This window comes from Astyanax mexicanus, chromosome 2 (assembly GCF_023375975.1).
Source record: "Astyanax mexicanus isolate ESR-SI-001 chromosome 2, AstMex3_surface, whole genome shotgun sequence".
Lineage (NCBI taxonomy): Eukaryota > Metazoa > Chordata > Actinopteri > Characiformes > Acestrorhamphidae > Astyanax > Astyanax mexicanus.
This window is the reverse complement of record NC_064409.1, coordinates 3,498,983-3,512,771: the sequence shown is the minus strand read 5'-3', so window position 1 is coordinate 3,512,771 and position 13,789 is coordinate 3,498,983. Positions and strand designations below refer to the sequence as shown.

Below are 13,789 nucleotides of genomic sequence, written 5' to 3'. Positions count from 1 at the left end.
AGCAGTGCTTTGTTTTGTTCTGTGTTTTGAGACACTGTTAAAGTTAAATGTCTCTCCAGTGCAGCAATGCAGAAATTCCTCCATATTTTTTAATAAGATACCAGAACTTTATCACAGTCGATTGTTGGAATGAATATTTTAAATCAGATTGATTGTGTCTGTTTTAAAATCCAATCTTTTTATTTCATAATTCTTATATTTTCTGATCTGCAGGGAAGACCTGGTCCACCTGGGAACGCCCAGGTAAGTTTCCTCACTCTGAACTGAATGAACATATTAAATATCAGATCATTACAGACATCTACAGGAGTTGGACAATGAAACTGAAACTGAGTGCAAATTGAATTCTGCGTGATTTGATCAGCCGTGGTTTTATGACTTTTGGATACAATCCGGGTTAGCACCCGAACATCCCTTTCAGACAGCTTCCTCTTACAGCGTCCACAGTTAATCCTGTTGGATGTGGTTGGTCCTTCTTGGTGGTATGCTGACATTACCCTGCATACCGTGGCTCTTGATACATCACAAAGACTTGCTGTCTTGGTCACAGATGCTCCAGCAAGACGTGCACCAACAATTTGTCCTCTTTTGAACTCTGGTATGTCTCCCATAATGTTGTGTGCATTGCAATATTTAGAGTAGAACTGTGCTCTTACCCTGCTAATTGAACCTTCACACTCTGCTCTTACTGGTGCAATAATGTGCAATTAATGAAGATTGAACACCAGGCTGCTCCAATTTAGCCATGAAACCTAAGATCCCACACTAAAATGATGACAGGTGTTTCAGTTTCATTGTTCAACTCCTGTATACTATATCTATATCTATATGTAAATATATATTTAAAAACTGGGATTTCTTTGCTTTTACTTCAGTTTTCCATGTCAGACAACAATATCCTCACCAGAGCTATTAAGGTATGAGAGCAGATTTTGTGCTTTTTCGTACATCTTGTAATAATGTTAGGGATATATTTTAAATTCTAGATTTTTAAACATGTTCTTGTGTGGTTTTTTTTAAAGGGTGAACCAGGTGAACCGGGGCTCCCAGGCCTTAGAGGAGAAACAGGACTTCCAGGACCAGCAGTGAGTAGCAGGTCCAGGGCAAAAGACAGTGTTGGATGCGTTAGATGAGGGACGAGGGATTTGCAATGCTTCTTGGGTTCAGTTTTAAAGCAGTTGGTCATTGGTCAAACTGAGCTTTTGCCCCATATGTCTTTTATATTTTTTGCTCTCCTTTTCTGCAGGGAGCTCCAGGGACACCAGGACCTCCAGGGAATTCTCTGGTGAGTCATTGATTAAATAATAAGCATTAAATATTTTTTTGCTTCTATATTAGCCACAATGCTTTTTATTGCATGATATTACATTCCATTGCATTGCATTTGCCAGACGCTTTTATCCAAAGCAACGTACAAGTAATGATGTACATTCAGCAATAAAGGACAGGAGGAAAGCAGGGGAAAAAGGAAATGAGTTAGAAGTAGTTAGTGTGTTAGAGGTGTTAGGAGAGTAAGTGCTCTTTGAAGAGCTCAGTCTTCAGGAGTTTATTAAAGATAGTGAGAGATTCTCTTGATCTGGTAGTAGAAGGTAGTTAGTTAGAGGTGTTAGGAGAGTAAGTGCTCTTTGAAGAGCTCAGTCTTCAGGAGTTTATTAAAGATAGTGAGAGATTCTCTTGATCTGGTAGTAGAAGGTAGTTAGTTAGAGGTGTTAGGAGAGTAAGTGTTCTTTGAAGAGCTCAGTCTTCAGGAGTTTATTAAAGATAGTGAGAGATTCTCTTGATCTGGTAGTAGAAGGTAGTTAGTTAGAGGTGTTAGGAGAGTAAGTGTTCTTTGAAGAGCTCAGTCTTCAGGAGTTTATTAAAGATAGTGAGAGATTCTCCTGATCTGGTTGAATTAGGATCAGTACATAGATGAGAACTATGTTACCAGTTAATAAAACTATTCTATAGCTCTTTTGCCTCTGTTTTAGTGATTTTTACTTGTTTTTCCTCCACAGGGAGAATCTGTCAAAGGAAATGATGGACTGGATGGTTTACCTGGAGCAAAGGTGAGGCAAAATGCAGAGTTTAATTGTTTAAAGTTTGCAAACGAAGTCTCCCCCTGTTATTTTCTGTTCTGCTCAAAGGGCGGGGTTATATATAATAAGTTGCTCTGGATAAATGCTGTAAATGTAAAAAAATATATAAAAAACTGAATTCCTGGTACTTTCGCTTTATAATTCACACTTAAAATCTTTTGATTTTCCCAAAAATCATCAGTGCACCTTTTAATCCAGTGCTCCTCATATATATATTCTACCAGTCAGGTATTAAGGAGCAGTAAAGCCTTATACAGGAGTTTCAGTTTAGTTCTACAGCACTGAGACTGGAGCATTATTAGCATTACCTGCTAACCGCACTAAGCTCTTTGAGTTTTATTAGCTTGTACCCTGCTGCTAACCCTGGGTAGCACTGCTGGAGCAGCATTAGCATTACCCACTAACCGCACTAAGCTCCAGCTCTTCAGAGGTGAGTTTATTAGACTGTAGTCTGTGTGTTTACCGGGTTAAAACAAGCTACGTGGGACTAACCACTAGCTGATATCACTCTGGCTTACAGGAACACTCTGGGTTCCCCAGTTTATCGCTGTTAGGTAGGCAAAAGAGGAGGCAAAAATACGCAAAAATAGGCAAAAGACAGGTTGGTAACAAATACAAAAAGAAAATGCATCGTAGAAGAGCTAGGAAATCCAAATTAAACACTCTGCGAAGAGTGAGGCAAACTGAGGGGTGTTTATACAGGGGAGAACAGGTGGAAACAATCAGTAGCTTGGAGAGCTGGAACGCCGTAGTGTTTCCTGATCAGTGGAGTGAAGAAATAGAGTCTTTGGTGTCAAATGTGTCAAATCCAGAGCAGGCGGACGAATTAACTAAAAACCAAAAAAAAAAAAAAAACTCATATATTGTTTGAAAAATAGGGGATATTTTTTAGCAAACAATTCAGCAAAGCCAATAAACAGAGCTTTGGAAATGGATTTAGCGTTAGCTGCTAGCTGCTAACCGTCTTATAATCCGGCGAGCCTCATATATGAAAATAGACCAGAAAATAGATGTTTATTGATAGTGCACCTTATAATCTGGTGTACCTTATAGTGTGAAAAAGTACTGTATTTACCTGGAAACTATGTATGATTAAACCATAGTAATTGGAAAAATTATTTTAAATGAATTTCGAACAGTTTAATTTGATTCGATACACAATATTTTATTCAAAATTCAGTATTTTCACAATATTTTCAGATTTTTTTGTAAGTACTCATAAAAAATTAATAATGAATTAAGAAGAAAAAAGGACAATTGCATCAGTACTGAGTCTAGATTACACAACAATACTGATCCAATTGTCGTAAGTTTAATAAAATTGTAACCCTGAATGTCTTTATCATTGTTTTTAAGGGTGAACCAGGGAAGAAAGGAGAGCCTGGAGCTGTGAGTAATCATTCTGATATTATAAAAGATGGTGTGATTCATAATTTAAATGCTGCATTGACATTAAAAAAATTACATGTTGTGCATTAGGCTTCATTAGAGGCTTTAGATTGTGTCAGTTTTGATGTGATATTTAAAGTTCTTTCACTGTCACTAATATTATATGTTAGAAGAAGATTTTATTAATTGTGTGCGTGTGTGTGTGCGTGTGTGTGTGTTTGTGTTTTATTTTAAAAGAAAGGAGAAAAGGGTGAAGCTGGTCGAGTTGGAGTTTCTGGTATGCCTGGACTGCCTGGGACTCCTGTGAGTAATTTAGGATTTTAGTAATTTAGGTGCAAAAATACATTATTATACAATATTTCTGCATTTATATGGATTAAAACATTATCAGATTTTCTGCACAAGTCCTAAAAGTAGATAAAGAGAACCCAGTTAAACAAATGATACAAAAGAGTTTATTATTACAATTATATACAATTCCATTATCTCTGTGTATTGAAAGATTGATTGAGTTAAAGAGGAGGAGAAAATGTGAAAATGTGTTTGATTATAAAAGCTCCGCCAGTTGAAATAGTTCCATTGCTACTCTGTTTGTAGCTGCGCTGTTTGGTTTGTAAGCGCTGCATCGTTGCTAGGTTACCTGTATGTGGCGAAGTAATACATGGAGAGCTTCGGTTACAGTACATTACCGGCTGATAATGGCACTCATAGAACGCCTCTCAGCCAATCACGTTGCAGAGTGGGAACTAACTGTGGTATAATTCAGAATTCATTGTTCCATCAATGAGGGTAAGCAGTCTTGGCCCAGATGCAGCAAATAAGGTCCAAACCATGATACTACCACCACCACGTTTCACAGATGAGATACGATTCCTATCTTGGAATGCAGTGTTTTCCTTTCTCTAAAAATAACACTTTTTATTTAATCCAAAAAGTTATATTTTGGTCTTCTTTGTCCACAGAAACATTTTTCCAATGTCCACATGATCTTTAGGTCACTTTTTGGACTTTTGTGAAAATATGATGATATTTAGAAATTTCTTTAAATTTTTTAACTTTCAAGCGTAAATAAATGATCATTTTAAAATAAAAAACAGCCACTTAATTGAAACCATATTGTTTATTTACCTTATTCTATAATATTTATGACCCCACATGAGAGAAAACCACCTCAGAGCAGCTTTTATCATTTTGGTGGTGGAACACAGAGGGGTTTAAAAACTCCAGCAGCACTGCTGCTGTATCTGATCCACTTACTGTACCAGTGCAACACACACTAACACCTCATACACCACCACCATGCTAATCACTGCTAATCACTGCAGTGCTGAGAATAATCACCCACTTTAAAATAAGGCTCTTATTAGGAGATTATTAATGGTTATTAATTAGGTTATAAACCATTAATAAGCTGTTACAACACATAAATACGGGCAACAGTCCACATGATCTTTAGGTCACTTTTTGGACTTTTGTGAAAATATGATGATATTTAGAAATTTCTTTAATTTTTTTAACTTTCAAGCGTAAATAAATGATCATTTTAAAATAAAAAACAGCCACTTAATTGAAACCATATTGTGATACAAAAGAGATGCAGCAAATAAGATCCAAACCATGATACTACCACCACCACGTTTCACAGATGAGATACGATTCCTATCTTGGAATGCAGTGTTTTCCTTTCTCTAAAAATAACACTTTTTATTTAATCCAAAAAGTTATATTTTGGTCTTCTTTGTCCACAAACATTTTTCCAATGTCCACATGATCTTTAGGTGGCCTGTTGTGTACCAGATCTTAATATAGCCTCAGATCTTAATAAAGGTTATCTAACTTTGTCTTTTTTTCATCGGTCATCATTGACTTAATTTCTGTTAATCACTTTATTCATTGAACTATAATAACAAATTAAAATACTAAATTGACTTTTTATATTATTATTATATATGTTGAAGTAAAGTATTTTTACTGCTGTTGCTCTTTTTATTTGTGTTGTAAATTAAGGTTTTAAACTTTTAAAGTATTTACAATTTAAGTTATAACCAGTAATAAAATCTAAACTATGTATAAACCCTTTATAAAGGAGCCTAATTTTAAAGTGGTACCAGATTTTGAATAATATTATTAAACTAATACCACAAGTGACTGGTTTTAGCCTCCTGTGACTTCAACCATATGATCACTAGGAAAAATATATCTTTTAATCTGTGTTGTGGTTTGTAGGGTAAACCTGGTGTGGACGGGAAACGTGGAATAGCAGGAAAAGACGTAAGATATTTATACTAATTTATATTTCTAATTTGCGCCAGCCTGTTCTGCTGGATTTTTCTATTGTCAAGCCATTCACCTATCTAATAAATATATAAAAAACATAATTATAATTGTTTGTAATGGTGGTTTTAATGATAAGCATTCAAGAACTTCAGAAACATTAATTACTCAATTACTCAACCAGTGAAATGGTGTTCAGCTTAGCATTTGTATATTATTATGTAGTTTTGTTAAAAGAATAGTAATACTAGTTTAGTATAGTAATATTTCTGTTTGTCTACTTCAGGGAGAACGAGGACTTAGGGGTGATGATGGAAAAAAGGTTTGCTAAAGGATTAAAGGATTACTCTAAATTTCTTATTTTTCTTTGTAAATGGAAATTATTGTAAAACTTTAATATATTGTCTTTTTCTGTATTTTCAGGGTGAAAAAGGAGAACCTGGTGGTGATGTAAGAACCTAAAAAGCTACATTTAAGTAAAAAAAAAGAATGTTTTTAATGTGATTTTTGTAGTTATTGTGTCTTATTTAGTACAGTAATCTGTTCTTCTGTTTTAGGGCAAAGCTGGAGAAAAAGGAGAGATGGGGCCTCCAGGTTTACCTGGTTCTTCTGTTTTACTGCATGAGGTAGGGGACCTTTAAAAACACTACTGGTCAAAAGTTTTAAAACACCCCCATTTTTTCACTTTATTTTTTGCAATTTAAGCAAAATTAACACAGTAACACAGGGCAGACACTCACAGATACGAATCACAAAGTTTATTGGTAAAAGGACCAGGCTTATAGGAGTAGAAAGGGGCAGGCAGGGGCAGTAAGACAATTGCAGCAAACATACCAGAAAGGGTAATCAGGCAAACTGTGGTACTACAGGATTGATTCAGCAAAAACAAAGAAGAAGAAGGCAAAAGAGGAGTCAAAAATACAAAAAAAGACAGGTTGGTAACAAAAAAAACAAAAAGACAATGCTTCGTAGAAGAGCAAGGAAATCCAAATTAAACAATCAGCGAAGAGCAAGGCAAACTGAGGGGTATTTATACAGGGGAGAACAGGTGAAAACAAACAGTAGCTCGGAGGGCTGGAACGCCGTAGTGTTTCCTGATCAGTGGAGTGAAGAAATAGAGTCTTTAGTGTCAAATGTGTCAAATCCAGAGCAGGCAGCCTTACAAATTAACTGAAAAAAAAAGTAATTGTAGTACCGTTATTGTAAAAACAAATAAAAAACTCATTGTTTAAAATAGGGGATAATCTTTAGCAAACAATTCAGCAAAGGCAATAAACAGAGCTTTGAAAATTGATTTATCAATGTTAATTTGCAGCATTTACACACTTATAAAAAGTCTTATTTTATTTAGAGAAATTACAGATTAAGCCAGAGAGCGACGAGTACTGTTTCAGAATACTCTTGTAAACTGGAGAAAAAAACTGCTACAGGAAGACGTCTGTCTGACCCACATGGAAACAGCAGCTTTAGCCTTTAGCTCTTTAGATTAACATGATTAAAATGTACTGAGTCTCAGTTTCAGCAAAGAATTAGAGAAGAATTAGAGTTATTCTGACAGGTGAAGAACTGCAGTAATAATAGTGTACATCTGTGTACAGTGTAGATTGTTTAGCAGCTGCTAGATCCATTTATTTTCCATTTAAATGTTATTTAAATGATATTAGTTATAGATTAATACTGTGTTTTTTTCTGCAGGGAGCTTCAATAGATGAAATAAGAAAAGCCTTTCCAATACCAATGGGACCGCCTGGAGCAACGGTAAGAGCAATCTGTGGATATTATCTTTTCAGAATACAGTTATTGTGCTTTTATAGTGCATGATATATTAAGTCCTACCCATCCTGATACTGCTGCAATTAGAATCAGAGCTACGCTGTTGCATCTGTATAAAGTCATATGAGTAGGTTTGACACTGGGGGGACACATTTGTTAACCCTATAGTATCTTAGAACAACATAAAAAAAAAAAAAAATATATATATATATATATATATATATATATATATATATATATATATATATATATATATATATATATATAAGGCTTTTGGTGGCCAAAATTAATATAAAAGTAGCCCAAAAAAATAAAATAAACGGACACTACGGACACTGGGCACAAGCCCAGTTTTGCTTGAAAACTGCAAACTTGGCAACTCAGGTTAGAGAGGCAATTCAAGAGCACAATAGAGAAAAGGGAAAAATATTAATACTAAAAGAAGTAAATACTAATAAATAAACACATAATGTAGATATAATAAACAGACTTAATGGCAATTTACTTCTGTTTATTATTAGAAAAATCCGACTAAAGGTGACTTTAAGACCTAAACAAGTTACTACTCCACATTACTACATTTACTGCTGTTAGAATGTCCGAATTATAAACATATATATGACAAAAAACTGATCAGTAATCACCTAATATTTAAAATAATATGACAACAGATTTGTTCATTATTATTATTATTATTATTATTATTATTATTATTATGTATTGAAATTTCATTTCTGTTATATATTTACATTTTCTCCACTCATTAAAATAATAAAATAATTGTTTCTACTGAAAACACTTCTTAAATTTTTTAAATTTTTTTATTAAAAAAATGCAACTTTTACATTTTATAGAGTTTTTTGGCAGCAGTTCATACAAACGTTAGATAACCCAAACCCTCCCAATCTGTCAGCAGAACGAGACATAACCTTAAAGTCATTTTTAGTGCAGTATATTTAAATTTACCGGCTCGCGTGTAAATCCAGTGTTGTGCCAAATTCAGCACCCCCGCCAGAAAAAGCACCCTCTCTCGGGAGCGTGCGGCCATGTCTTCATGGCTTGTAGTTTACTTAGAAAATGGAAATACCTTTTAAAAGAAACTATTCTAAGCTACGCCAGCTCGTAAGAAATAAGGAAAATGAAATGTCACCTGCAGCCTCTCCCAAGAGGGGGTGCTTTTCCTGGCGGGGGTGCAGAATGTGGCACTATAGTAGTGCCTAAATCTGCACCCCCACTATGAAAAGCACCCTCTCATTGCAGCGTGTACACATCGCTTCTTGATAAAAGTGGAGGTAATTGATTAAGCTAACTTTAATTAGAAACGCTCTCCTGAGAGAGGGTGCTTTTCATGGCGGGAGTGCAGATGTCGGCACGCTTTCAAAATAAAAGTTTATTTTAAAACAATTTCTGCTTTTTCTGCGGTATAATTTTTTTTTTTGAGCGGGAGGGCGGGCAAATCCACCTATTTCTAATATCCCCCCAGTTCCTACGCCAATGCATCTGTACGATTTAAAGAGAATGGAGTTTACTTTCCTTATATCAGGGAGCTTTGGTGATTTGGTCACATGCTTTCTTTTATCATGCATTTCATAATGCATGCTTTCCTTTTGCCTCTGTGCGTCTGTATGTGTTTGTGTGTAAACAGGGTCCTACTGGAATAAAGGTAAGATCATTTTAATTTAGAGCTAAACTATAAATGACAAAGTTATTATATGATATATATGATTTATATTTTTTATGTTCTGTCTTACAGGGAGACAAAGGAGATCAAGGCTTTAAAGGAGACAAAGTGTGTAATTCTGTGTATAATCTTCTTATGCATTCTTATACACACTGACTAAAACTGATTTTAAGCATTTAAAGCAATTAGACATGTTTAATATCTCTCTTATTTTTTATATTTTATATAGGGGGATGCTGGTGTTCCAGGGAGAGCTATTGAAATAAAGGTATACAGTACATAGCCACAGATTTATAGTGTAATATCCTCTTGAGACCCAGTGTCCTCATATGGGGACATTACATTTCTGCTTCTCTGCACCAAGATACTTAATTTTTTAAAACATTGACCCTATGGCTTCATATAGAGACACTGCCCGTACCATCTAGTGGTCACAACATGACAACATTACACTAAATTGGTTGAAAACCAATTGGCGGGAAGCCCAGTCAAAGGTTTTTACAGCCATTCCAGACAGAAACATGGGCCAGGTAAAAATGGTAAAAAAAATCCTCCACTTTTATGTTTGAAATTAGTTTATTTTATTTTTGTAGAAAGCTTTAGTTCTTGCACTAATTTTGTCTTTCTGATAACAAATGGAAAGGGTATTTTTTAAATGTTAAAATAAACCTCCGTCCCCACATGAGGACATGTTTTTTTTTTTTTTTTTTTTTTTGCAAAAATGACTTCCTGTACAAGGACAAAGTTTAGTTTTAATACTTCTTAAATCCCAGTAATCCCCAAAAGCAAGGAGAAAGTAAAAAATGTCAGGCATATGTCCAGGTCTCAGGAGGATATAGTAATATATTTTCTAGTATACAACACTATATTTGGCATTAATGGGACATTTTTTTGATTCTTTTAGGATATTGAAGCATTATTTGAATCATACGGCATTAAGGTAAGCTTTTATCATCCTATTTCTTATGTTAAAGATTGAACATAATTATTCAAAATTAGTAAAAGTAAAATTAGTAAAATGTATAAAGTGTTTCGACCAAATACTGTGAAGAAATACAGCTATAATCTTGCATATTAAAATGCATTTTATGCTTTTAATGCTATTGTTCAAAAGTTTGGAATCACACATGTACTCTACAATACATATTTGAATACTTTAGACTAAACATTTCTAAATACTAACTTTTAAATACAAGATAAATAAATGTCGCACTCCGTGTCTCCAAAAAATGTAAACACATCAGATAAGGGACAAGACAACACCCGTACTCAATCACTGTACATCAACTAATCTTATACATTTAAACATATCCTGTGCGTATAAATAATATATAGTGGCTTTTGTTGTCTCTGGAGTGATGTAGAGAAAGAAAGCAGACAGCGAATTACCACAAGCCGCAGCCAGGGTTGCCAGGTCCAGCAAAAATCCTCTCCAAAGTCTGTCTAAACCAGCCCAATCTTTAAGGTTGCCAGAAAAACAAATAAACGGACACCTCGTCCTTTATTTATTTATTTTTTTTCTGCGACTATCGAACAAGCCTGGTTTCGCATGAAAACTGCAAACCTGGCAACTCAGGTTACAGAGTCAATTCAAGTGTGCAGTAGAGAAAAAGAAATATATTGACACTAAAAGAAGTAAATATTAATAAATAAACAAATAATGTAGATATAATAAACTTAGACTTAATGGCAATTTACATAATTTAAAAAAGAAAATTTTAATTCTTATACATTGAACATATATAATATAATATAAGTATATATAAGTAATATATAAATATATGTAATATATAAATTCTGTTCTATATTATATTATGCTTATGCTTATTATCCTATATTATGCCTAATAACTTTATATCAGTACATCAATAATTTATCAAAATGTCCTGCAAAATCTGTCTAGAGCCCTAAAAGTGTAGCTGTAAAGATTCAGTAAAACATCCTTTAAATTGGGAGCCTCAACAGTAGGAGAACTAAATAATTGTGACTAATCGGAAAAATAATCGGCAGATTAGTCGAGTAATAAAATAGTCATATAGTCAAATAGTTGCAGCTCTATAACATTATTAGATTAATTAAACACTAAATTCTAGTAATCAATTCCCTTTTGACAGTAATTTTACTGCTTCAATGGTTTGAAAGTTGGGAAATTATCCTCACTAATTATTATTACATTATGCTGTATATAATTTTATATAGTATATGAATCAATCCTTTCTTTTAGTAAACTTTACTTCATTTATTTTTACTGAATCAATCCTTTCTTTTAGTAAACTTTACTTCATTTATTTTTACTGAATCAATCCTTTCTTTTAGTAAACTTTACTTCATTTATTTTTACTGAATCAATCCTTTCTTTTAGTAAACTTTACTTCATTTATTTTTACTGAATCAATCCTTTCTTTTATTAAACTTTACTTCATTTATTTTTACTGAATCAATCCTTTCTTTTAGTAAACTTTACTTCATTTCTGCATATAATATTATCTAATTACAATTACTTCATTTATACAATATTACTCAAATAATTTATGATACATAATATATTATATTTCCTAAAATGTATATATTTTTGGTTAAAACACGTTAAAATATTTACATAATCTCAAAGATTTATGTTGTAAATAGACCAAGTATTATAATTCCTGAAATTTAAATAATTTTAGTGAAAAGACACATATTACACTGTCTCAACACATGGATGGCATTTACCTAGTTAGTATTTAGTTTACTAGTATAAAGAATGTATTACATGCCATCCATGTGTTGAGACAGTGTAATATGTGTCTTTTCACTAAAATTATTTAAATTTTAGGAATTATAATATAGTATGTATCATTAATTATTTGAATAATATTGTATAAATTAAGTAATTGTAATTAGGTAATATTGTATGCAGAAATGAAGTAAAGTTTACTAAAAGAAAGGATTGATTCAGTAAAAATAAATGAAGTAAAGTTTACTAAAAGAAAGGATTGATTCAGTAAAATAAATGAAGTAAAGTTTACTAAAAGAAAGGATTGATTCAGTAAAAATAAATGAAGTAAAGTTTACTAAAAGAAAGTATTGATTCAGTAAAAATAAATGAAGTAAAGTTTACTAAAAGAAAGGATTGATTCAGTAAAAATAAATGAAGTAAAGTTTACTAAAAGAAAGGATTGATTCAGTAAAATAAATGAAGTAAAGTTTAATAAAAGAAAGGATTGATTCAGTAAAATAAATGAAGTAAAGTTTACTAAAAGAAAGGATTGATTCAGTAAAAATAAATGAAGTAAAGTTTACTAAAAGAAAGGATTGATTCAGTAAAAATAAATGAAGTAAAGTTTACTAAAAGAAAGGATTGATTCAGTAAAAATAAATGAAGTAAAGTTTACTAAAAGAAAGGATTGATTCAGTAAAAATAAATGAAGTAAAGTTTACTAAAAGAAAGGATTGATTCAGTAAAAATAAATGAAGTAAAGTTTACTAAAAGAAAGGATTGATTCAGTAAAAATAAATGAAGTAAAGTTTACTAAAAGAAAGGATTGATTCAGTAATAATAAATGAAGTAAAGTTTACTAAAAGAAAGGATTGATTCAGTAAAAATAAATGAAGTAAAGTTTACTAAAAGAAAGGATTGATTCAGTAATAATAAATGAAGTAAAGTTTACTAAAAGAAAGGACTGATTCAGTAAAAATAAATGAAGTAAAGTTTACTAAAAGAAAGGATTGATTCAGTAAAAATAAATGAAGTAAAGTTTACTAAAAGAAAGGATTGATTCAGTAAAAATAAATGAAGTAAAGTTTAATAAAAGAAAGGATTGACTGAAGTTCAGTTCACTTATTTCAGGGGTCCTCAAACTTTTAAACTAAAGGGCCAGCTCACTGTTCTTCAGTCTTCTGGGGGGCCGGACTAAAAATAAACATTAAAAACTATTTATCATGTGATACTGGTTGCATAATATATGCTATATGTGTAATTCACAATGCAGACATTTTAATGATTTATTAAGTAATAATTTCCATTATCCTACCTCATACAGTGCTTTTCCATAAGTTAATGTGAACTGTGAGCCTGCTTCTGGCTGACAAGACTGTCAATGTCAGGTTCCATGTTTGTTACTCTGTGTAGTGGGAAAATGGCAGAATTTTTTCTCCTTCACATGTTTAAGGAGGAGACCCAGTTTTACTTCAAAGCGCACCATCCGTGGTAACACTCACTAATTTAGCCCAGTCCAGATCTAAATCCGCCACCGTTTGGTGAACTTTCCTGTAGATGTCCTCTCCTGTTGTCGTTCCCTTGATGCTTTGTAGTCCAGCAAGCTCCTCTGTGACTTCGAACTTATCATTAGTTCCGCGGATGAAAATCAACAGTTGCGCCGTGTCACGCATACGTTGCTTTTGTCAAGAGCCAGTGAAAAGGAGCAAAGTCTTTTTGTCTGAGTTTGCAGTTGAAGGTGCAAATTGTCGCCCATTTCTTCTACTCTCTGTGTAACTGTGGGTGCGGATAGACTCACCGCGCTGAACAGGTCCGCCTCCTTGACAACCGCCGTCAGGCACTGTTTTACAAACTCTCCGTCGGTGAACGGCTTTCCACTGCTAGCTATTAGCTTGG

At 33.2% G+C, this 13,789-nt stretch overlaps 1 protein-coding gene across 3 annotated transcripts in view; it reads left to right on the top strand.

The window, feature by feature from the left end:
- col7a1l (collagen type VII alpha 1-like) overlaps nucleotides 1-13,789 on the top strand; it is a 159,580-nt gene that overhangs the window by 98,793 nt on the left and 46,998 nt on the right. For 2 of the 3 annotated variants that reach the window (XM_049474989.1, XM_049474987.1), the window contains exons 54-69: nucleotides 214-243; nucleotides 876-917; nucleotides 1,023-1,085; nucleotides 1,247-1,285; nucleotides 1,998-2,048; nucleotides 3,435-3,467; nucleotides 3,705-3,770; nucleotides 5,694-5,738; nucleotides 6,028-6,063; nucleotides 6,165-6,191; nucleotides 6,299-6,367; nucleotides 7,437-7,499; nucleotides 9,160-9,177; nucleotides 9,268-9,303; nucleotides 9,425-9,463; nucleotides 10,100-10,135. In XM_049474989.1, coding sequence (XP_049330946.1) covers nucleotides 214-243; nucleotides 876-917; nucleotides 1,023-1,085; nucleotides 1,247-1,285; nucleotides 1,998-2,048; nucleotides 3,435-3,467; nucleotides 3,705-3,770; nucleotides 5,694-5,738; nucleotides 6,028-6,063; nucleotides 6,165-6,191; nucleotides 6,299-6,367; nucleotides 7,437-7,499; nucleotides 9,160-9,177; nucleotides 9,268-9,303; nucleotides 9,425-9,463; nucleotides 10,100-10,135 — 693 coding nt within the window. The remainder of the gene's footprint in view (nucleotides 1-213; nucleotides 244-875; nucleotides 918-1,022; nucleotides 1,086-1,246; nucleotides 1,286-1,997; nucleotides 2,049-3,434; nucleotides 3,468-3,704; nucleotides 3,771-5,693; nucleotides 5,739-6,027; nucleotides 6,064-6,164; nucleotides 6,192-6,298; nucleotides 6,368-7,436; nucleotides 7,500-9,159; nucleotides 9,178-9,267; nucleotides 9,304-9,424; nucleotides 9,464-10,099; nucleotides 10,136-13,789) is intronic. The other variant, XM_049474988.1, reaches the window with a different exon arrangement.